The sequence below is a fragment of the Sciurus vulgaris genome, assembly GCF_902686455.1.
Source record: "Sciurus vulgaris genome assembly, chromosome: 1".
In the NCBI taxonomy this organism is placed as follows: domain Eukaryota; kingdom Metazoa; phylum Chordata; class Mammalia; order Rodentia; family Sciuridae; genus Sciurus; species Sciurus vulgaris.
The window spans coordinates 186,606,563-186,632,627 of NC_136461.1; the positions used below are offsets into that span (position 1 = coordinate 186,606,563).

The following is a 26,065-nucleotide window of genomic DNA, read 5'->3' on the forward strand; positions in this document are numbered from 1 at the left end:
GTACGTCATTCTAGCATGATGGCTATAGTTTTTAAAAACCATTCAATATATACATGTACAAGCCATGAAGCATTATTGGTTTATAAAACTATTGATGGCAAGAGAAGACAAAGAATTTGAAGATTTGTGTTTTTTGCCAATTCTTGTTGAGTTGTGGATGCATTTTACAAATACTTACTATTATGTTCTAATTCAAAATTGTCTTTACACAAAAGGAATATTTGCAGAACATATTATAATCAAAGACCAAAATCAAAAGTGTAATTTATGTTTCCTCACTGATATCATAGTAAACATGTCTGAGTCAAATTTTAAGCATCAACTAAAGGAGAAACTAATTTGCTAACTTCCTAGAAAGATATGCAATTTACATTGAAAATGAGTATTTTATACTCCTAAGATATTATAATGATTTTACATATTTTGACTTGAATACATACATATTTTGACACAACCATAACATTCTTACTGTAGTTAGCAGTAATAAATTAATGGATTGCAAAATCTCTAATATCAAGAACATTTTATTAGTACAAATAAATTTAGAATTGCTTTCAATGTAACAATAGCAATTTCGATGTAATATGGATAGAACAGATGACACAAAAGTTAAAGAATTTGCATACACTGGATATAATTAGTTGTAAAGCTTGTATGATTTTGCTTTTAAGTCACGACAAATCAAAATTTGATGAATAAATTTTGCTAACGTGAAAGATAACAATAATAAAATACTTTTTCACAACCTATTTATTAGAATTTTTAAAATTACCTTTGAAATAATTTGTTATGAACTACTGTTTGACCATAAAATTTACAATATTTAATACAGATCAAATATTTTATAGACCTTTAATATCTGGGGCATTGTGCTATAGATAAAAAATAAACAGTTGATTTAAAATATTTTGTAGGAATTAGTTCTGGTTTTCTATAGTATAGTATGGTAATTATTGGATAAAATGATCTATGCTATATTATAATATGTTAAGAAAGAGTATGAAATTCTCAACACATTAAAGTGAAGAGATGTTTGAAAAAATGGAAACCTTTATTATCTTTATTTGTTTATTGTATGTCATATACATGTATTGAATTACTATATTGTACCCTATAGATGTACTAGTATTGTGTATCAATAAATAAGTAAATATTTTTAGGGATGAAAATAAAGTAATATCCCATTTGTATATTTTATAGACATTGTGTGAGAAATGAAAAATTTTGGGCTTTGATGAAAACAAAATAATAATTTATCATGTTTCTACTATGTTAAATTACTACTAAAATGTTTAAGATTCCACAGATAGCTCTCATTATATTATTATCACACAAACTTGAGTACTCACACAGAGTGAGAAATGTTGAATTTCCATTTTCTGAATTGGGTAAGTGGCAGCATAATGGAAGTATATAATATTAGATACAAATTCAATATCTGAATTTGGGTCATTAGAATTCACAAGTTACTTTTGTATTTAAGGAGTTTCAAATGTCTTAAAGTCCATTTATTGAACAGTGAAATATAGGTATATGTGTGTGTGGAGCTAAAAATAATCTTAAATGAAGACAGTGATTTCACTTTGTTGTGTGACCATGAGCATTGCAGAATGGAAATCAGGTTATCCACAATGTTTAAATACCAGGCCTGCAAAAGCAGGACTATGACAAACTCTACAAAGGATTAAGCATCAATGTGAAAGAAAACAGAAAGCAGGGTATTTTTGTTTTCCTGGTAGTAAAAGCCTTCCAAGACTATGGACATTTTACTTAAAATTAGATTTTCAAATGCTATTCAAATACATTAATAAATTTCTACAAATGATAAAAGTTCTACACTGTAGAAACTCTGGATGTTCTGCAGATATCAAAAACCATTTTGATTTTGATACATTTTCCAGCAAAATTTCAACCTTGGGGCATGGCTCAAAAGAAGTACAAATGGTCAACAATTATATGAAACATGTTCAACATCTTTTGCCATCAGGGAACTGCAAATCAAACAACTGAAAGTTGAACTACCACATGATCCAGCTATACAGCATCTCATTATTTAGCCCAAAGAATTAAAGTCAGCATACTTTAGAAATACATACACACCCATGTTTATTGTAGAATGGTTCACAATAGCCAAATTATGGAATTAGTCTAGGTGTCAGGAGTTGAATGGATAAAGAAAATGTGATATATATATATATATATCACATATATATAAAGTTTTTTATATATATAAAGTTTTATATATATTATAATATATATTATATATTATAATATATGTTAATATTAATATAATATTAATAATATAATAAATACTATTAATATATTAATATTAATATGTATTATAATATATTAATATATATTATATATAATATATATATCTTTATATATATATATAAAGTTTTATTCAGCCATAAAGAAGAAAGAAATTATGCCATTTGCAGGAAAATGGATGGATCTGGAGGGCAAGTAAGCCAGACTCAGAAAGACAAGTGTCATGTGTTTTCTTTCATATATAGAAGCTAAGGGGTAAAAAGGAAATAATGATGTCATGAAAGTAGAAGGAAAACCATGGGGTAAAGGAAGGGGATAAGTCGGAGAGAGAAGAGGAGGGTAAATAGTCACTGGAGTGTGAAAGTAATGAAATTATGCCGTATACATATGTGAATATGCCACAGTGAAGCTTACCACCTTATAATTAATACGTGACAATAAAAAATCCAGCATGCTTTTTCAAAAATGCAGTTTTGTAAAACATAATGATAAAAAAAGATTCAAAACTCATTATATTATATCATTTTCATTTTGGCCTCGGGATGATATTTTCTCTTACAAACAATTTTTTCCCTTAATTCTTTTATGTGATGTGAATATTTATCAAAAATATTAATACAAAGTAATAGTATATTTCTCTTTAAGATGCCAGAGGACATAATGAAAGTCAGTTTTAAATATTGAAGTAAAATATAAATGATCAATTAATACTTCTTTTAACTGTTCTATGCTATAAACCATTTAAGTTTTCCATTATATAAACATATATCCTAAAATAGCAGATATATGACATTTGCAGAAAAAAAGAAAAAAAAGTAAATGAAGCCAAAGACTTTTTAAATGCTTTGCTTTCTTCTTATTATGTTCTAAGTAATTTTTATTATATTAGAACATTGTGAGATATATAAATAAAATCATAAAATATTTCAAATTTTATGATTTAAATAAATCTTTTCACAACTAATTTTTAGCATAAAGCAAAATGATGATCTGATTTTTAAAAGTAGGAATAAGAGTCAAAGTCAACTCTAATATCTGAAAATTTTCTCTTGTCCATTTTGTTATTGTTGGTTGTTTTATAAGAGAATAGAATTTTGCTCCCTATAAGTCATATTTTTACAACTACTTTATGTTGCTTGCCAATAACATTAAAATGTAAGTAGTTTTCACTAAGTCATCTTAGGCAATCCATTACATTTTTAAAGTTGAAAACTTGGCATTGGAAATTATTGCATCTCTAAAACAAAATGTCAAATTCATTCATGCTGTGTGAAACTTATAATTCCATTTCTATAAACTATGTCAGCCTTGAAAATAATCACTCACCTGTTGCATCCACCCATGCACTGAAGATTTGTTTTAAAATCTTAACATTCCCAGTGCTTCTGAAGCACAGGAATAGAATACATTTGCTGACATATACCACATTCAACCCTTGCTGCTTCCTTCCCACTTAACCAAGAAGTCAGTCACAATACAGCAAGAGAAGGGCAAAGCCCCACACTTACATTTAAGCATTCACCTATGTGATTGGCCTATTGTAAACCATTCATCTGGTCACAGCAACATTGTGAATACTAAGGTTGGTTTTTATAGCAAAATGAGTCAGTTTAAATGACTTAGCAAATACCTTTTTAGTACTCTGAATCGGGAGTACAGAGGGAAGCTAACAATCATAAACTGGTATCTAGTATCAAATAGGCAAACTTGATGCTTATCCTATGTTTATGCATCTACTTACAAATATAAAATCATATTACAGAATGCTAAGCAGTGTGGATAATTATCATATATTTTTGGCCACTTAGAGACAAGATAAGAATGAAAAGAAGCTGGCTGTCATGTTGCGTGCCTGGAATCACAGCTACTCCAGAGTCTGAGACAGCAGGGATATCAATTTGAGGGCAGCCAGAGAAACTGAGAGACTCTGTCCAAAAATAAAAATAAAAAGGATTGTAGGGATGGGGACGTAGCTAAGTGGTAGAGTACTTGCCTAACAAGTGCAAGGCCCTAGGTTTGATCCCTAGCACTGAAAAAAAGAAAGTAAGAAAAGTAAAAAATCAGTAAATCAACTTGTCAGATGTCATAGTAACAGGCAATAGTGCCTCTCAAAGTAAAGTATTTCATAACATTACCATCCTCCAAAAAAATCCCATGTTCAAGAAAAAAAATTGAAATGAGAAATATGATTTGTTTACATTTTAAGTTGAAAAAAGAAAACAATTCATGAAGTAAATATTGCAAAAACAAAAAGAACAATTTTGATGAGTCATACTGTAATACACAGATGCAAAATTTTCAAAATGCACAGGATTTTAAATACATATTCCAACTCCCACAATTTAAATACAATGAAGTGGAGATTCAGGATAAAATAAAATCAATGAACCATGCATGGTAGTTCACGCCTGTGTTCACAGTGGCTCAGGAGGCCGATGCAGGAGCATCATGAGTTCAAAGCCAGCCTCAGCAACAACAAGGCACTAAGCAACTCAGTGAGACCTTGTCTCTAAATAAAATACAAAATGGGCTGGGGATGTGGTTCAGTGGTGGAGTGCCCTTGAGTTCAATCCCTGGTACCCAAATTAATTAATTAATTAAAGCAATGAAGAAATCATAGATGGGGGAATTATTTTATTTTTTGTAACCTGAAAGACAATTTCAATGTAGTAGGAAGTTACATAGAGGATTTTTCAGGAGCAAACCTCAAATATATCAAACACAATATTGTTTTATTCCTCAAAGAAAAATATAAGTACATGAAAATAAGAGCTTATGGATGAGTTGGGGTGACATCTTGAAAGAAATGAAAATACCTAAGAAGATAGAAGTAAAACAAGTGTACGTAATTGGATATCCATTTTTATTTTTTTTTTCTTTTTTGAAAGTAAAAAAGTGTAACAATGTGCCCTTAAATTGTCAGACATACAAGCTAGATATCAAGACAGCTCAGATTCTCAGTTTAAAAGACAAGCAAAAGGTAATTAGAACATTAATATAAGATAAGTTTAATGGCATAAAATTAAGTCAAATGGCATATTGCAAGATGTCTTGTGAGAACTAAAATTCAATATAACAAAGTTAGAGTAGAAAGAAAAGAAACACAAACTTTAAGTTATTAATGAATTAGCTAAGAAAAGTAAAATGATATACAAAATAATATTTAAAATGTCATTAAATTGTAGGTCAGCTAATGTTCTTTTGTATTTTGGTCTAATTTAAAATAATCAACATATATTAAATTTCAACCTTGTTAAAGCACTATGCAACATTCCATGAAGATATAAGAAGTTAAGAATATAGACATTGACCTCCACATTTTTGTGTTACATGAAGTAGATAAAAAAATGCACAAGGTAATCAAATGCAAGACAGATTATGGTAAGAACTATAATTCTAATACAAATGAAATTTACTGTAGATATGAAGAAAGAAGAGTTGAACTTCAGCTTGAGACTTCTAGAGAACTGTATCTGGGGACAAGAGAAGGCATTTCCACAAGATGGACAGGCAGAGGAGCAGCTTAGTACAAATGCATGGTGATTTAAGAAAACATCCACTTCCCTACTGAAACTGGGCCGTGTGACTTTAAAAGAGTGGTAGGAAAATACATGGTTGGAGCAAGAGTCCAATTATGAAATGTATTGAGTATTACAAAGATATTTTAAACACCAACACAAAGAATCCACTCTAGAAATAAAATAAATATAATAAAAAAGCAAAGTAAACATGCATTAAAAGAAAAAAAAAACTAATGACAAAGGTCAGCTGTTTGAAGTGTTAAATTCTATCACAAGTACTAAGTGCAGATTGATTGAATTATGTCCTGTTGCTCAGGATCATTATTCCTCCATATACTCTCCATATTTGTGAGCCACTAAGTAGTCAAAGATCATATGTAGGCAGACTCTGTTCAAACCCCTAAAAATTACTTAGGACTATTTCAAGAACAATATTGGAAAATGAAACAGAAGGAAGAAATGCATCAATGGTCAAAGAAGAGTGGCAGTAATTTAAATTAGAACTGTGTGGTTAATCTATGTAAAACTTTGTAACAGAAGAAAAACTTAACAGAAATTTGGCCAGGAGCAACCAATTGCAGAACTACAGAGAATTGTATTAACTCCCTAGCTCTACACCTGCTAGAGATGTAGTGCCATCTTGGTAAACGTTGGATTGGTTAAACAGGGATACAATGAAATTTTCCTACATTAAAGCATTTTCTCCTACATTAAAAGAGAGCAATTATCTAAAATGTGTTGTACCTTTAAACACTACCCCCCCACTCTCTCTTTGTGTGTCCGTCCACATGTATATGCAATTTATTTATTTGTAGCGAAAGCCAATGATATTCATTTCCCAAATAGACATGTATTACCAGCAACATCACTTGATGATTTGTTGAGAGACTAACTGCCTGAAAGCTCTGCTTGGAGGAGGGGATAGGTTTTGAGAGGGTTAGATGAAAAAGAAAAAAAAAAACAGTATTTGTTTGTGTCCTTAGTCTGGAGTGTCAGTCTCCCGCATGCTGTGAGTTCCCTTCTTGGAAAGGTCACTGCTCAAATCATGACTTTATCATAAATTTCACCTTTTCATTCTCATCCCAGTTATCATTCTCTCCTCTAACTTGTATACTGCTTTTATTTCCCTGTACAATAGTGTTCAGTAAAGTACATGAAAATTATTTGCTCATTAACTTTTCTTTCCCATTACAATGAATTGTGAAATCTTCAGTGACATAGAGAGATCATTATTCAACTCTTTATTACCCTTTCAATCCTACTGTTCTAATAGTAGACTTGAAAATAGAAGCTTAATAAATGTTTATGGAAGTGAAAATGTCACAAAAATCCCATTAAAACTTAAAATTTACACTTTCCTATTTCGGATTACATCCTAAGAAAATACTTTAAGAACTAATAAAAAGAGCAGTGATTGAGATATACAATAAAAATTGAAGATCTCCAATGATACTATAATATACAAAGTAGAAAAATTATACTGACATAAAGAGGACTTGAGAAACAAATGAGGCAATAATTAAGTTGATCTCAAATTTATGTAAATGATTTTTAAAAACTATTTATATTCTGGCAAAATAGATATATTTAGTAAGCCAAAAAGCCTTACTGCCCATCATGTAATATCAATCTTAATACAACACCTTAAAATTACAAATAACAATACATATGTAATTGTGAAATAAAATAATCCTCATGAGTTCTGGTTGAATGAAGGAAGAGATTCATAACCTAAAAGTAAAATAATTAAATAAATTATAAACAGTTACATTTATATATTTTCAAATGTGTACTCTAAAAAGGGACTTGTGTGTCATACTAAGACAGAAAAATAGAAACATAATGGAATGCCTTTCCCTAAAAATTCCTACAGCAGAAAGCAAAGAAAATGAGTAAAACAAAATGGAAATAACATTAGGGAAAATACCTAGTATTTATATTTACAATTTTATTTCCTGAAAAAAATAAAAAATAAATTTTTGAAATATGGGTTAGACCCAAAATAAAGTAAAATGGTATAAAAATAAAATTTGGAAAATAAGTTATTATATGATGATGACATATGAATATTAACAAATCATTTGGAGGAATATTATTTATAGAAAGAAGCAGTTATACAATTAGTCACAGAAATAAACACATTATCAAATGTCCAAACCAATGCCAAATGTTTTTTAAAAAAACAGAAACTACCTAAGAAAATAATTTAAAGAAACATGCTTTTCATGCTTTGACTTTCTAAGAATAAAAAGAAATACTTGTTAACGAATCCAGAGTTAAAATGGTCTGAATATTAGCAAATAGATTACAATCACATGTGAAAGGAATGGTTTACCCCAAGACTGCAAGGCTGTTACTCCCCAGGTCAAGTGATTAATATACTTCAACATTGCAACAGGCAAAAATAGTAAATAAAATATGTAATTGCTACATAAACCCAAGAGAATAATCTATAAAGTTTAATATTTATTTTTAATTAAAACTCTAAAATGGTATGAAGGCCACCTTTTAGAGTCTAGTAGTGGAAGGAGAATGGGAGAGGGCAGAGAGGACAGGCGGGAAAAGGGGCAATGAAAGTGGGTATCATGAACTGAAATTGATTTTCATGCATGGATGAGTTTGTCAGGATGAATCCAAATACAAAGCTCTAAAAAAAAAAAAAAGACCACCTTTGGATGTTTTTAATTAATTGGAAAGAGTATCTATTTTAATAAGCCCAATACATAAGCTTTTTTTTGATTTACAAAACTAATTCTTCAGATTTAAATTGTAGTTACTCGTTTTTTATGGAGGAGTCTACTGATTTAAAGTTAACAGCATCTATATGTCTATCTCAGAGTTATCTTCAATAGCACATTATTGGAATGCATACAAAAGACTATTTAAAACCTAAATTGTCTCATTAAATGCTTGAAAAAAATCTTTCATTTTATTATCTTAATATATTATTGAATTAAATTGAAATAAGTATGCTTAGATATTTTCAAGTAAAAAAGTGGTTACTATTTTTACAATAGTTATAATCAGTGGCCATGTACTGTTTGGTTCAAAGTGCTTTCTTATACTGATTCACCTGAAATAACAATTGTGTAAAGTTTATAGAATATATGAGGTCAGGAAGCTAATCCTAAAAGACATGCTGCACATTAAACCAGTAAGGATATAGTTAGTATTAAAGCAAATGTTCTTTCCTACAAGATCAGGGATTCAAAATAATCATAATAAATATTTTCAAACTAATTTTCTCTATTTATATGTATTTCTTGCAATTATGTTCTGAAAGGGCTCAGGATGAATAATTATTTCTGGTAGCAAGGCTAATTTATCAAGGCTGAACAATTTGGGTAAGTTCTTACTAAGATGATAATGGAGATAGTGATATTTTGAGCTGAGGAACTTTACCTCTTATAATCCAAGTAGAAACAACTGAGTTTAGTAGATAATGCATACTTTTGCATACTGGAGACATATATGACATTTTTTCAGATTTTATTTCCTAGGATACACTGGTTATCTAAATCAATATCAATAGCCACTGATGATGGAGTTATAAATATGTGAAATATATTGCAACTGAAAGATGAAGTATATTATAACTAAAATTGATGTGTCAATGAGTACAAGTTTGACCTAAACTAAATTATCTACAACCCAAGTCTCCAAATATTTATTCAGTACCTACTCTGTTCATAAGTTACTATGTTAGGATTTGAAGGTACATTCAAGGTGATTTTAAAATTTTCATGATACTCCTTTTTGCTCAGTAAAAGTCATGAGCTAAAGAAAGATGTTTCTTTTACATTTCTAAAAACAAATTCACAGAAAGTTTTCCATGAAGTCTTGTTTAAAATAAAGGAAAATATGAATAAATATGAAATGATATCTTGCACACACAATGCAGTCATGGCCCTTTAAACCTGTTTAAATTTATATAAAGGAAAAATACATTATCAAACAACATTAAACACAATGCCTAACTATAATCATGACACCTAAGTTTTTTCAACAATATGCATTTTTATCTTAATTTTGACAGCAAACTAACCTAATGAAGGATCCTATAAAAGCATGTCCAAACACTAACATGAGGCCTGTCTCTTGGCCATGTAATAAGTCTAATCTTTCTGAAGCACAATCTCTGATTTTTCCTGTTTCATTGCCTTTTCTTCATTTTGCAGCATGTAAAATATATTGTTCTATATTCAGAAATAAATGATTCCAGGGACAGAAAATCCCTTATGCATGTGAAAGAATTCCAAAATCATTTCAATCTATGCAGTGTTTTTCTCTCCAAGTCCATGAAATCCTGTTTGATGTGATGAAAGAAGCAAGGGTGTTGATATGACTAGTCCTGGTTTGAAAAGGATGATGAATACATCAATTTCCTTCACCATTATAACCTTTTAAAATATCTATATGTATCCTATAATATCATGTTGTATACACCTGGAGATAGGGGTCCATGCCTGTTATTCTAGCTATTTGGTAGACCGAGGCAGGAGAATTCTGAGATCAGCTTAGGCAACTTAGCAAGAGTGTCTCTAAATTAAAAAAAAAACAAAAACAATAAAAATGACTGGGGATGTAACTCAGTGGTAAGGCACCCCTCAGTTCAATACTTAGTACAAAATATATGTATATGTGCATATGTATTATATACACATATATATGCATGTGTGTGTAAAGTATGTGTGTATAACATATGAAATTTTAAAACAGGAAGAATCTAATATTCTGTACTTGAAAGCTAATTTACGTTGCTTTCTCCAGTTTAAAAAGGAGTTAAGTATACCTATCATTCAAGGTCAAGTTGCTTAAATGAGAGGCACTCACTATTGACAGCCCTGATAGATATGACCCAGGTGATAACAAACATTAGTTTCTTTTCCTGCTATGAAGATGAGAAAAGAAATGAAGATGCATAATAATTAGAAATGCCTAATGATTTTTCTGAGAGAAGTGTTTTCATAAGTTCTTTGGAGAAAAATGAGCTATTATAGAGATTGATACACAACACAGAAGGTAGAATTCATAAATTATAAATATTTGTGATTAAATATGCAATTAATAAGAATACAGGTATGATTTATTGTACATTCACTTTTAATAAATTTTTGTTGCCTCCATTTAATGTAAGGTTTAAAAAGTACTGTGTGTGTAACAAATTTTCCCCTTTTATCCAAGCACTCTTCTCAGATAACATGTTGAATAAGCATAGCTCATTTGATCCAAACCTGAACCCACTTATTTTCATATAGTGATTTTAGTCAAAGCCAGTCAATGTGGTATCCACCCAAAAGTTTGAAATATATAAGAGACTCTGTGTTACAATAAAATTTTGGGGACATGTAGAGTTTGCTGCAAAAGTCCCCAGTTAAGATTGTGAGAGCAGAAACAAGATCATGTCCCAGCAAGTTGACCTGCAGAGGCGAGAAAAGCAACCATGCACAAAATTGGACAAGTGACAATGTGGCCCAGAAAGTGTGAGAGGGAGATAGAGAAGGAAAGTGTTTTTAATGGCTTTCTAGTTTTCATGAAGGCTGGCTGTACATCTTACAGGTGGCTTCTCTGAGATTCCCTTGTGTATCAACAATAAACAAAGTAGATGGAGAGCCACTCCACTGCATTTTAGGCAAGAGTCCATGTTATGAAAATGTTGTTATACATAAATTGTTAGTGACACTTCAGAAATGAAATATTTGTAACTTAAGAAGGAAAAAGAAAGTGAATTCAAAGGTACTCAGGCCTTGGTTATTTTTTGTGTGTGTCTGTGGAATATAGCCTTGTGAAATGTAAAAAGGCCAACTTTGGCCTTGGTTGAAAAATGAGAAGGATTTCAAACATTAGCATGTGATGTTGGTGGAACCATGTTAGCATGTCCTGAAAACTACCCTACATGCATTAGCATGATAATTACTATGAAGAATGTTGGAAGACATGGAAATTCTGTCCTTCAGTTTCAGCAAGTTAAGTAAAACAATGCAGATTACTCAAAGTCATTTTATCTCAAACTTTTCACGTTATTCTTTGAAGTAATCAAGCAGAATATAGTTCATATAGATATGGAAATGCATGGTTTTGTTCTTACACTAACAGTCAAGATTTTTGCGGGGGAGGGTGAATATCAGGGATTGAACTCAATGGAACTCATCCACTGAGCCACAGCCCAATTCTATTTTTTGTATTTTATTTAAAGACAGGGTCTTCACTGTGTTGCTTAGTGACTTGCTTTTGCTGATGCTGTCTTTGAACTCCAGATCCTCCTGCCTCTGCCTCTCCCGCCCCGCAGCCGCTGGGATTATTGGCCTGTACCACCATGCCCAACAATGGTCAAGATTTTGAGGTTTAAAAATAGGAAGAATATGTAGTGTTTGTTGCTTTAATTAATATAAAATTTGGCTTCTTACACATTAAATTAATATGATATCTCAAAGAAATGATCTTTACAGAATGTGAAAGGGAATAGAGAAATGATTAGACATTTGTGAACTAAGGTATTGGTGTAAATGTCAGAATAACAGGAATCAACTAAATAATATACCTGGGAGTATGAGAAAAATATAATATACCAGATGAGATTTGTTGACTCTCCTAACCTTTTAAACATAGATCATTCGATTAAACCCTTAGGTAACAAAATTGGCATTCATGCAATGCCAATATTTCCCCCATTAACTACTTATGTATCTTTCTATTGCTTTTCACATTACAGATTAAAAACAAAACAAAACAATCTACTTGTTGAAAAATTGTGTTTCCCCGACATGTCTCCAAATAAATACAAAATATATGGAATATGACAAACGAAGACAGAATCTGTTATATTTTTTTTTATTTTCTTTGTCTTGCTCTTTGCATGTGATGATCTTATTAAGTTTGCTCAGGGTGGGTAAAAATCTAAGTTTAAATTGAAAATGTTAGGAAGCCAGGGAGAAGAACTAAGAATGAAAGAACTAAGAATGAAAGGGAAAAAAGGGGGGAGGGTGAAAAGAAAGATTTGCTGATCACAAACATTTATAGAATTGTACTTATATTATTACAGAAATACATGAGGAATTTTCATTAATACTAGTTAAATTAGATCAGTTGACTGAACAAATGGGAGTCAATAAATATTTTAATTGAAAATTATAAGGGAGAATTAGATTAGATCACAAAAATGATGTCTTTCTTTAGACAAGTTTCAAGCAATGTCTATAGGATTTTATACTTACCCATCACATAATAGAATAAAGATTTAATATATACAATATGTAAACCAATGTTACATTAATGATATCAATATTTTCATGAGAAGAGAATTTCATTGAAAGACCAACAAATTCACAGTACTGAGATTGGTTTGGTATTATGTTCAAAGAAATCTTGCTCAAACAAAAGATTGTCTTCTATTAAGGTAGGGACTACATTTTCATCTTTTTATTTTCAAAGTCTAGGCAGGTGACTGACTTGTACTAGGTAAACTTCAATAACTGATTGAGGATAGAAGGTATTTATGGATGAGTTTATGGATTGCTGCTTCTGTGAAAATTAAACCTACCTTCATAACTTAAATGATGTCAATGCCACAAATTCAATTCAAAATCATATAATACTATTGTAATAAAATATTTAAAAACTAAATGTGGCTTGTATTAATAGAAATATTTAAGTTGATGTCTACTTGAAACAATATACAATACGGCCTTTCTAACATCTTCCATCTTCTTGTCAGGTGTTAGAAAATGTGGTTTTTGAAAGAATTATATGATTATAGTCTATACTGTTTCTAAAATAGGGACTTTTCAATAACCTTTGCAAAGACAGGTAAAAATAAGTAGTGATCTTCAAATTGTTGAAAAATGGCCAATTTCTACACATTGGTAATATTTAAAAATTAAGTTAAAATGTCATTTCTGATATTCATCTATTAATATATTAATGAACACTGTCAAGCTAATACAGATATTAAAGATTTTCTAACACTTGGCAAGAAAATTGATTTTAAGAGTTTCTGTTTGACCTCCTTTAAAAAGATTTAACAGATAAAAGAGCACTCAAGTACTACTAAGATTTATGAATGAAAGGTTTTTTTAAGCCACAAGAAGAGCATCAAACATAAATTTTATCCTTGCACATTTCATTTCAGTTTATCCTCTTCATCATTTTAGAAACTACACAAAGGTGGAAGTTGGCACACAAATTAGCAGCCTGAATGCAAATTTGTTTACACAAAACATTTGATTCAGTTCAGCTGTCTTATTTTTGACAACAGCCAAAAATTAAAAAGAAAAAAACAACAAAAACCCCAACAAATAAAAAGACATAACTCTGGGTTTCTCCATATATGTGAAAACTGAGTAAATATTTCCTCTAGACTACATAGTTCAGTCACTTACAATATGGAGCCAATAAATTCAAAGTAAAGCATTTCTTCTCATGGAAATTCTGTTGTATTTCTTTTGCCAGCTCTCCTAACTTTGATCTGTTATCTTACAAATGCAGCCTTTAGCCATAAAAAGTTTAATATTAGAACATGCAGGTAGCTGGGCATAAGTTCATTACCAAACATTTGGGGAAGAGTCAAATTATACTTCTGATAATGGATTTAGAAAAGTCATCTCTGTATGTGAAAATATAGTTTAAAAACTGAAAACAAAAATTGCTCCTAAAAATTACAAATTAGCTAAGATTAAAGATTCTTTTGATGACCTCTTATTATGCTTTACAGGAATAGCAACAGAGTAAAGTTTTATTTACTTTTCCATGTTAAAATACTTATAATAAAATACAACTTAAAATTGTAATTTTGAATTATTGGCTCAGTTTTAAATTGCATTATGTATGCACACATTTTATATTATCTTAGGAGAAAAATGAAATTAGCATTGTTTTCCTCTGATTTCTTTCAAATCAGACAACCTCCAAATGGAAAACAAGCCAAAAATTAAAACATGTCTGCATAGAAAATGAGATATATTTGAGGAACTAAAATAATATCAAAGAATTAAGCCTAGTTGGTGATTTTATTAACTAACTATAAGTTAAGACATCAATGGCTAATGGGGACCTGAACAAAGACATTTCAGATATCATCAGTCTGCTTCCCATACCCTCTCACCAAGATCATGAAAATTAAATGTCAGGTTAATTTGTGATTTAAGATTTCAACTATAATAAGAATATTGATTTTAAAATGGAGAACTTAGCTGATAACTTATCCATTTTTAACATTAAATAAGATCATGAGGTGCATAAGAAACTGACTTGGAAAAAATTGTAGGTGGACCTTCATCCATAACTTTTACAAATTTGGAGAAATCTAAGGTTGTATATCCAAACTATTTAAACTAAGAGTGCCCCATAAAAAAAGAGTATTAAATATAGTAAGTATACTTTATGAATAATACATGTGAGAACCTTTTTAGAATATATTAGCCTTAAAATTTAAAAGTGAGGTTAATGACATTTCTGAAATATAGCCACAAATAAGACTTTAATAATGCAAGTAGAAAAAGGCTAGTTTATATTGACAGTCTTGTATAAAGTTCAGAAAAGATGAGTAATAAATAGTTACATATGAAAACACATTTTATCACCTTCACAAGAAAACAGCACAAAATTTGGCACATAGGTGAAATTTAATACATTTCTTAAGATTTTGATGTAATTTTAAATGTCCCTAATCAATGTTTAAGTTATTCTTCAGATTGCATGTTAAGATTTTCATTTATCTCTATTATTGTACTCATGTATCTTGTCCTCTTACACCATTCCTTCAGGAAGTATTGTTTTGTGTCTAGTCAGGATTTGGGTATAGGAACAGTGATCTCTCCCATAAACCAATTAGGACTAAAAAGAGATGAGACAGTGCCTAATAAAAATAAAAATGCATTAAACAGGGAATTTAAAGACTTGCTTGCATTCTCTGGGTAAGCCACTCCATATCTCTGGGCTGTCTCCTCTTTTATGTGAAGATACCCAGCTATCCTAGTACTTTAACCAGGTCTCATTTATGTAAGGAAGTAGGCTTTGGGAATGGAGCTGTGATAAATGTATTTTTAAATACTTAAAAGTATGTTTACCCTTGCAAATAAATCTAATGAACATTTCCCACCTAGTGGTCAGTCAAGAGACTAGATGAATTGTAAGAACTTCCCCATCCTTAATATTATGCAGAACTAAGAAGAATATTAAGGTACCAAATTGAATAATTTTATTTGCCAGGGATATGATACAACTGGTAAACATTTTATACGCACACATTATTTTGCATGTTAACTCCATAAATTCATCTGCCTGCATAATTTTAAATTTTACTCAAGAGCACTGAGTTAGAACCTAAGGATTATTGGTTTTTAACTTTGTTTTTTTGTACTTAGTGTGCTTTTTTCTTGCACATAGCATGCTACTTTTATATCTTATAGTGACAAGTTAATTTATGTGTTATTTATGCATTTGCTTCACTTACTAATGCTTATAAAAGATAAAAATAGCATTTACATCTATTATACAGCATCATTAAGAGGCCTAAATCTAGGCAAGTTAAGTAAAATATGTTGAAAATTGCAAAACAAAGTTTTTAATTTTACTATAACTATGATATATATATATATATATAACATGAATATTAATTTTAGGCTTTCTTCTAAATTAAGTATATAAGGGCTGAGTTTCTTCCTTAAAAGCAAAGAGGTTTATTAGTAATTTATTCATTTATATGCTTTTGATTATGATAATTCTATGAGATTCAAAATCTAATATTATTTCATATTTCACTTAACCACTAGGAAATGACATGATTCTGGCAAGCCACTGAACCTCTCTGCATGCAGAAAATTGTGGATTATTTGTAAATGGAGACTATAATCTGTACATAGAAGATAATAGCTATTTCACAAGATTCTTGGTTTAAGGCTCAAGACAGTAATATGAGGGAGGGAACCATTGTTGGAGATGTAAACAAAACTTTGTATAAACAGAGCTTAGCACAGAGCTCTACACACCAAAATGAAAATAAGAATTTTACCCTAGAACGATTTCCTAAAATATGATATTATCCATATTCTTTCTATAAACCAAGTATCTCTGAGTGTTCTGAAATCAATAAGATGACAGAAAATTATAGCAGGAGCCCTTACTTTTCCAAAGTTTCTTTATAATTTCATAAATATAGTTCTATGGAGTCTGTTTCCATTTATAAACTTCCTTCAAAAGTGGTATTTGACCATATTGTTTTAAAATGTCAGTTAAAAAACCCTCAATGACTCTTTAAAATATATTATCATAAATAGTCCTTAAAAATTACTAACATAAGACAGAGAAAAGAGAACTATATAATGTTGAACATTATTAACTCAGCTTTTAAGGGAATCATTCATTAACTTTTACATATTTCAATCACTTTCTGAACATTTCAATTTTTGAAATTTAATAGAATTCAATATCTATACAAATGTTACTCCCATATCTAAAACAGACTTAAAATATTTCACATACTATAAAATTGAAGATAACCTCTTAGAATTATTGATGTGTCTTGCAGTAACAATATTTATACAATGTATTATTATTTCTACAGAAGTTTTGAATGATATCATTGTCTTGTTTAAGAAATGTGAAAGAAATCATGCTGATGAAAACAAATGAGAATTACAAATCTCATCTAAATATGACTTAATAAATAAGAATTTAATTTCAGGTGCTACCCTTCAAAATTTTTTCTGAGATATGATAGTTTACATACTGATTTTATTCGTAGACTTACAATATAAAAAAGGATAGATTTTACTGAAAATATGATTCATTATTTATTTGATGTATATATTATACATGTCTTAGAAAGTGTTTTCATTCCATAATCATCTTTTTTGTTTTCATCCAAACAAGTAGTTACTATTTGTTTTATTTTACCATGAGCATATCACTAATACTCCTTGGTGGCATTAGTTGATATATAGTACTTAAGTATTAACTTTCAGGATGGATTATATTTGTTGGTGCCATCTGACCTAACTCTGCAGTAAAACTGATAGGGTACAGGAAAAAGAGAATTGAACATAAACTTGATTATCCAGTAATCTAGTCTCATTTCTGAAGCTAATGATCTTTGAAACCTGGTGAAAATCACTTATCCTTTCTAGGCATATGCACTTACTGTATAATATATGAGGCAGTGAACTAGCTGATATATAAAGACCCTTCCAGCTCTATGAATGCCATGATTTTTGACAAGATGAATGAACAAATTCACATAAGCACATTAAATAATCAATATTAAAAGAAATCAATATCAGAATGCAAGGGATGAAATCAGCCCAGTAGCTGGGGTAATGGTTTTCAGCTACAGGTCTGCTCCTGATTCATAGAGCCAGCACCAGGAGTAAATGTATGACGGTGATAAACAGAAGTTTCAGAGTATTTCTCAAATGTATAATAGCCTGGGAACTTGGCCAAAGTGAAATAATAGCTAGTGAGAAGAAGCTGCACTTTGTATTTACTATTATGGAAAAGTTAAGATAGTGGTGCCAGGGATGAAGCGTGTGGCAGTTCATATAGGCTTTGCACATCCAAGTTTATTTTCATAGTATTGATGACAACTACTGAGGCAGACACTGAACTACATATGTAATCTCCTGATATATCCCCTAATATACTAATCTTTTAAAAAAATAGTAATGAATTGAAGCTTAGAAAAATTGAGTTGCTAGTCCAAAGGTAATTGCTGACAGAATCATTATTTAACTTTCAGATTTTAGTGGCTCTAGGGCCCTTGTTTTTTTCCACCGTACTGGAGTGATTCTTACACTTTAGAGTGCATCACAATTGCTAGATGACTGTTAAAAATACAAATCTATCTGTGCCTAACTTCCTGAGAATCTGATTTAACAGATTTCAGGTAGGACTCGAGATTTTGTATTTTCTACAAAGTTTCTAGAAAATATTGGTGCTACTTGATTGAGAAACCCTGAAATTTACTGTAGTACAAACATTTAAGAACCAATAGAATAATGAGATATCCAGTGCTGTATGATTACCATTGATATTGTTTTTATTTACCCACAAGTTATACGATGCATATTCTAAGTAAACTTAGACTTTTAAAGAATATTGTGAATTGAGTTGTGGGCAAGAAGCTATCATATGTAGAAAATATTAACCCTTAGGAATTCTGAGATGAGGTTAAAACAATAGCTTAGCCTGATGACATGAAATACATTTGATGACTGCAAGATTAGCGCTTTAAAAGAAGGAAAGATGGTCACTAGCACAGAGATGATGAATACTGGTATTCAACAAATTTATTTTTTTTCAGTGACATTTATTTAAGTAATGTCCCTAATGACAATAAGTCTAATGAAGAACCTAATTCTGAGAAAATCTTGTGGGCATGAATGTAGGTCTGCCTGGAAAAATACCCTGAATCAATCACCTGCTTATTATAAAAGTGAAAGATGAATTCCATGACCACAAGGCCTGTCCTATCATCCTTCCTAGACCTCATCCAAAATCCAAATCATAGCTTCCATTGTATCCCTAAACTACATAGCTCTTTGGATTATGAGTAGAGGAAAAGGAAGATAGAAATAAGAGAAAGTAGCTAAAGCTAAGTTTTAATGTATATGTAGATAAAAATGATCTTAAATTTATTTGTATCTTACACATTTTTTCTTAATTTCTTCATTTACAATCATTTTACTTCTGATTTCCCAAATCTTGAAATTCAAAGTACAAGATGGCATATTTTCTCAAATAGTCATTTTGCCTAAAGAAACAGACACTGTTTTAGTCAGCTTGTTAGTTGCTGGGACCAAAAGACCTGACAAGAGTAATTGTAGAGGAGGAAAAGTTTATTTGAGGGCTCATGGTTTCATAGGTCTCAATCCATAAATAGCAGGCTTCTTTCCTCCTGGAGGCAGAACATCATGGCAGGAGAGTGTGGCAAAGTGAAGCAGCTCACATGATGATCAGAAAGGGGGGGCCCACTCTTCAGATCAAAATGCCCTAAAGGCATGCCTCCAGTGACCCATCTCCTCCCCACACCCTACAGTTACCCCTCAGTTAATCCCCTCAGGGGAGTAATTCATTCCAGGATTGGGTTAAGGCTCTCATAACCCAATCATTTCTCTAAATCTTCTTGCATTGTTTCCTACGGGAACTTTTGTGGGACACCTCACATCCAAACCATAACAGGCACTTAACTAAGCATATTGTTTGGTACTATGAAGTTAATTTCCCAACAAGACCAAATATTTCAAGTGTTTGAAATTCGAAGTCTTTCTGTTAAGTAAGTAGAAGAAAGTCACCTCTTGGAACAGATGGAGGACATTTATAGCAAGGGGAAGGGAAGTTTAGTACCTTTCACTTATTTGCAATTTGAGATCTTAGGCAAGCATTTTACATCAGAGTTTATTTCCATGTGAATACAAAGGTAACTGCTCTACCTCTCTTACTTTGTTGTTTTATCAGATCTTTCTTAGGATATTTTTACTATAATTAGAACCATGTACAAATAAATGCTGCCAGTTTACTTCATATCACTTCTTCTATAGACACCAGATTTTCTGCTCAGGGAAAAGATATCTATATCCAAAACTTATTCAGCTAACCCACAAGTAGAAACGCTAATTAATACCATGAACAGTAATAACTACTGAAACTAATCCTATGCTCCTGGAGTACTTTAATTTATAGAGTAATTCTAACCCTTTTCTCCTTGAAGGATCTCAAGGGAGCAGGCATCAGGTTTTCAAGATACTGAAACTTGCTTCCTTAATTATTTCTGCTCACATACTCATCCAACTAGGGATTGATGCAGCACCTCCCCCCATCCCCACCTCCACCCAGAAGAAACATGAAAGTGAGGTGCTGCAAAAGTACATTTCATGTCTCTTCCAAAGAGTTAACTGTCCAGGAGAAGGAAGTTCAGCTCCGAATTCTGGGAGCTGTACAAGCCCTGTCAGACCTGTGTATTGACTTGGCTTAGCAACTCGGTTGTTGCAAAGCTTCCCCGTGGACTACTCCTTCCGAGAGAAGGGAACCCGCTTCATGCCTGAGTCGATCTTTCTCTTTGGGGTTTTTCTGCTTTATTATTATTCTGCAATGCGCAGCAATCGTCCTGTGTTTCAGTCTTTCAGCCCTCAACTGACCTCTACAAGCAGGACTGCGAGAAGAACATCTCAGGGACTAAAAAGATTCCGATCTGCTTCATTTCTCTGCCCCTAGAGTCCTGCTCAGTGGTTGCTGGGATTGAAACCTGGTGCATCCATCCTGCCTCCCTGTGCCCCCACCACGGAGTAGTAGGGAGAAAGCGCATCATACAGGAGCCTCAGTCCTCATTACATGTTCCCCCGATGAGCTTTCCCAACTCTCTCCAGTGAGTTTTAGAGGAGTTGTTTGAGGTAGCGTTGTGGTCTGCTGGGAGAAAGGGACTTCTTTCTCCGTGACTCCCGGGATTGTGCGACAGCAGTGGTCGCAGATCCATGGACCATATGGAGTGCAGGCGAAATTAATGTACTGTTAACCCGACAGGCGTTTCCGCCTAAGACACATACCTACCCTCGAGGCCTCCCCAAGGCTGTTGAAGGCTCTTTGGTGTCAATGCATTATCTTCCCTCCTTCCAGCAAATCACACACACACACACACACACACACACACACACACACACACACACACACACGTTCACTCACTCACCAACTTCAACCTGGTTTGGTCCATAGAAATTTTGTCGAGTCTGGTTTTCTAGAAAAAAAAATAATAATAATACATATTCCCAGAGGAAACAGATAAAGGGAGGGACATCTGTCCAAAGCCACAGTTTCAAACACAAAGGTTACCTCCCAGCAGGTGTATTAATGATGCTAATCTTGGGGGAGTGTGTTAATGATGATGATGACCCCTGGTGATTTTTTTGTTTGTTTACTGTCATTCTTTTGTAACGTGTTCCCACTACCCCCTGGAAAAGCTCTTTTCAATATACTACATGTTTTATTCGGACACCAGGTAAGACTATAGCCTTGAGGCTGGAGAGAGAGGGTTTCAGTCTCCGTGGACTCCACGAGGCTAAGACCTCCAGGCGCGGCCACCCGGGTGTGGGTGGAACGTGCTAATGAGCTCAGCTGCAGCTCTACCCCGCCCCCGCATGGACACCCGCGACCCTTTCCAGTAGGAATTAACATAGGAAGAGGGTGCTAGCCCCACTCTTCCAGAAGAGCTCTATAGCCAAGTATTATAGTCCCAGAGCAAGAAGAAACGCACATCCTTCGTGAAGTCCGGAGTCCTGAGAGAGTCCTTGGGATCACGCCTTGGCACTAGGTGCTGGAAGCTACTTCCAGGTTCCCACCTGCTGCAGACCAAGGACTGTGCCTTTGGTGCCTTCGCCTCAAGTTGTGTGGGCTCCCTCGGGATCCCCTGAGAAGGAGCGTGGGAAAGCAACCCGCGGGTGTCTCTTTACGTGGGCGGGGCACTTAAGCACGACTTGGATATTCACAATTTCTGTCTGGTTGAGACCTAAACAGACATGCTGCAGCTGGAAACTGCATTTCAAAATCTCTGCCCTCGTGTCTGTCTGTTTCTCTGTGTGTTGTTTCAGCTAGAAATAGATATGGAGCAAGTCTAAGAAGCCTCCGCCCCGCTACCTTCCAATTTGATGCCCTGCATAGCCTTTTATTTCAGATGACGACTATGGAGATAAAATATCCAGGGAACATTAGCTCCCTTTTTGGCCCCACCCTAGAGGTTCAGGCCTACCAAAGACCACTTTATCTTGCCACTCTGAGGCGTTTCCTCCCTCTGAACCTCTTTGTCATTGCTGTTGCACGCAGAGGTGAGATGGTGGAGGGATGAAAACTATAGACAGATGGTGGAATTCTCATGGCCGAAGCTGTTCACATGGAAAACTGCGCGCCTCGGACCTCCTGAATCCTCGTGCTAGCCTAAGTCAGGACCTGCAAAACCATCGTGAAGACTTCTCAATCGGTTGCTGTGGGCTTGAAAGCCCAGAATTAACAGTGAGGAAGACGAAAGAGGCAATAATATACATTTTGGCAAATATTGTTTAAGGCATTGTAGAAATCTTAGGAAAACCTTGAGACTGAGGTGAAATTAAAATTTTAAAAGAATCAGAAACAACTGTCAAAACGGGCACCTCCCTGTGATTGGAAGCAGATCAACAGCATACAACCTATCCAAGTTTCTCAGAATTTGAGGACAGGTTTCAAGTTATAAAATGTAGGATATGCCCTCCAAGTACCAGATGTGTGGCAATGAAGAACTTTATTACCATTAAAAATGTTTTAACGATCTGTAGCATATTGATTTTGGAAGGGGCCAAAGCAGACTGATGTTCCTTCTCCCCAGTTTTCCCAAAGCTGGAATATAATCAAAGGAAATCAATTTTCTCAGTCCACAGTATGAGCGCTGTGAAGAGAGGGGAGGGGTCCCGTTGCCAGTGCCATTTAAAGCATATTAACGCTCCCTTCCTTTCCTGTGGCGCGTTTTATTCGGAAAATACGGTAGGTACGGGCTGCCGGGGCTGTAATTGCAGCCAGCGCGGCTCAGCATTTGTCAGACTGGAATGCTCACCCCGTTTTGGAGACTCACTCCCCTTGTTCTGCCCCCCAAATATGTTTTGGCTCAACAGGTATCACGTGAAAACTCGCACTTAACCCCCGGTCATCTTCTCGAAGGAGACACTCCTACGTTTTACTGCCGGGGTTGCTGCTGGTTCCCTGCGCCTCCCCCACGCGGAGCGCTCTTCTCTAGCAGGCAGCCCCAAGGCCATCCATTAACCGCAGACTCCCAGTGGCAGGCAAACTAAGCATAAATGTGTGGTTCTTCACACGTCGAGTTAGCGGCGAAAACCCCTTGTAAGCAACCTGAGACGCGTTTTGCGCACTAGGCTTTGTCGCTACACCACTTAGGACAGGGGTTTATCTCAGAGCTACGCTGAGGCTTCAAACACACACACACACACACACACACACACACACACACACACACACACACACGAACAAGCTTTAAGGAACAGGTCAGGATTATAAGGCAGTTGCTGCCACAGAGACTAGGGACGACTTCTTGCCATTTAGGGATGTAAATTAAAATTCGATACGTGCCACCCATCATTGGTCATAGTAGAAGGAGAGGTAACCTCTTCAGTTTCCTCCTCCCAAAACATGAATTATCATTTCTACTGAATGCAAATGTGCTGCCTTCTGTGGGGGGACAGCCAGCTGCAAGCTGGACAATAAACTGTTTCATAGAGACGCGGCCGGATTGCGGTTCAGAGGCACTCCTTTACAAAGGAAGAAGCGTCCAGTTTGTGTTGACAGCCGTGGCGCGCCTGGGCCAAAACACCCCCACCCCAAACACAGAGACACCCGGGATTTGAAACCAGCTCCTCTAAAAGCGACATCTATCGCTTCTATTGGAGCTGCCATGAGTATGGAGAAGTGATTGTTCAAAAATGATGGCATGAGTCATAAACACCTCCTGAGTATTCTTTGCAGCAATTAATGGGCAGCAGGGTGCAGAAGTTGTGGAAGAGAGCAGCAGATCTATTTTCTCCCTGAGGACAGCTCTTCTTCCAGTGATCCTGACTGTCCCTTGCTTCTCTGCTTAGGAATAAATTTTACAGCCCACTCACCCCCTCCCCTTGTCTGTACATGTGACACTCACTCTCTACCTGTCTGAACGCTGAGACTTGCTGGGGATTTTCTTTTTGGTCATCAGCTAATGACTTTCCTCCTACCTTCATTCATCCTCAAAGGTGGATCTTTACACTTTGTGGCATCTCCGACGGTTTTAAGACTCTAGTTTTGGCTAAACCTTTACCACAGGACCTAAGGAAGCTCCTCTACATTTATCATTGCACAGAAGCCCACGTAGAAATAATTCAAATATGTATGCAGACGTTCATGTTGTGTGGCAATGCTTGGAAGACCCTTGTATCTTAATGCATTTAAAATCAACACCTTCCTAGCATATAGGTAACTTTGTTCCCTAAAAGGGTTAAAAAGCATTTACACCAGAGTCTCTAATACCAATATTCCACCGGAAACATCAAACCCCACTAATTTGACAAGAAATCAAGGTAATTCTCACCACCAAGGAAAGTCTTGCAGAGGAATTCTGCCTGGATATCCACTAGTTAGAGGCAATACTAACCAACTCACGTATTCGTTTGAGCATACTGCAAGAATATTTATTGAGCACAAGCTCAATCACCGCATTGAACGCCAAATCTGGCAAGCAAAATGCATTTCCTATCTGAGGGGGGGAAAAGAGCTGTGAATCAACTCCTTCATCAGAATTATCATGATTATTTTATCCGTGCAAATTACAAAGTAAGCTGCTAAGCCTCGCTCAAGCGACAAGTCAGCCCACCTTCATCCAAAGCAGAAGGGACCCCCGAAAGCCGACCTACCTTTCACACAAGACACCGTCAATAAAAAGACGAGGTTCCAAAACGTAAATCCACTTTTAATCCCCATTTTCTTCATCAGGATGAAGTCTAGGCGGCCACATTTAGCGCATCTTCGCGTGCCAGACTCCCGGGGTTTGGATTCCTTTGCTCGGCTTTCCCCTTTGCGGATCCCTTTCATATTATTCGCGAGCTCCTAATTCCTGCTCCTCAGCCCGGCGCAGTGGAGTTGTTGCTGTTGTTGGTGCGCGGTCACAGCTCGGAGTGAATGGTGTTTCTGGGATACCACAGCAACCTTGACGAGGACTCAACCATCTCTCCAACGGGGGCACAAAGTCTCGGCTACTCTGGATTCTGTCTTTTCTTGTGCGTTTTTTCCCCTCCACCAAAATCTACCTCAATTCTAGCTCATTATAGCAACCACCAGAAACCACTAGTGAGACTCTTAAAGCCCAGCTCTTCTCTCTGATAAACTCCCCACAATATTTGAAATTACGGGGCTTGGTATTTTTTCCCCCGAATAGATCAATTCTGCCTGTAAAAACAGCCCAAGAAATATAATGTTAGTGAGCTCCCCATCGCAGCCTGCGAATTCAGAAGCACGTTAAAGGAACATTTTAATCGGAAGATCTGCGTTGCTTTTGATGATAATGAATCGGGCTCCATCGATGCCCACGTCTTTATAATGGAACATGTGTTACTACTGTAGTTGCAGTATATTTCAGGCAGCCTTCTCGCATTTATTATCCTTTGATTTAATTGAAAAGGGAAATCACAGAAGAATTTATTTGCACACATGCATTTACATATTCAAATACCTACGTGTAAACCCGTAACTGGGTTTTTATGATTCGGTAAACGGATTTCATCCGT

General features: G+C 34.2%; 1 protein-coding gene across 2 annotated transcripts in view; it reads right to left on the minus strand.

Moving 5' to 3' along the window:
- CSMD3 (CUB and Sushi multiple domains 3) overlaps positions 1-25,525 on the minus strand; it is a 1,211,679-nt gene extending 1,186,154 nt beyond the window's left edge. For both annotated transcript variants that reach the window (XM_079134049.1, XM_079134050.1), the window contains exon 1: positions 25,196-25,525. In XM_079134049.1, coding sequence (XP_078990175.1) covers positions 25,196-25,373 — 178 coding nt within the window. In that variant the 5' untranslated portion in view covers positions 25,374-25,525. The remainder of the gene's footprint in view (positions 1-25,195) is intronic.
- Positions 25,526-26,065: the final 540 nt, after the last annotated feature.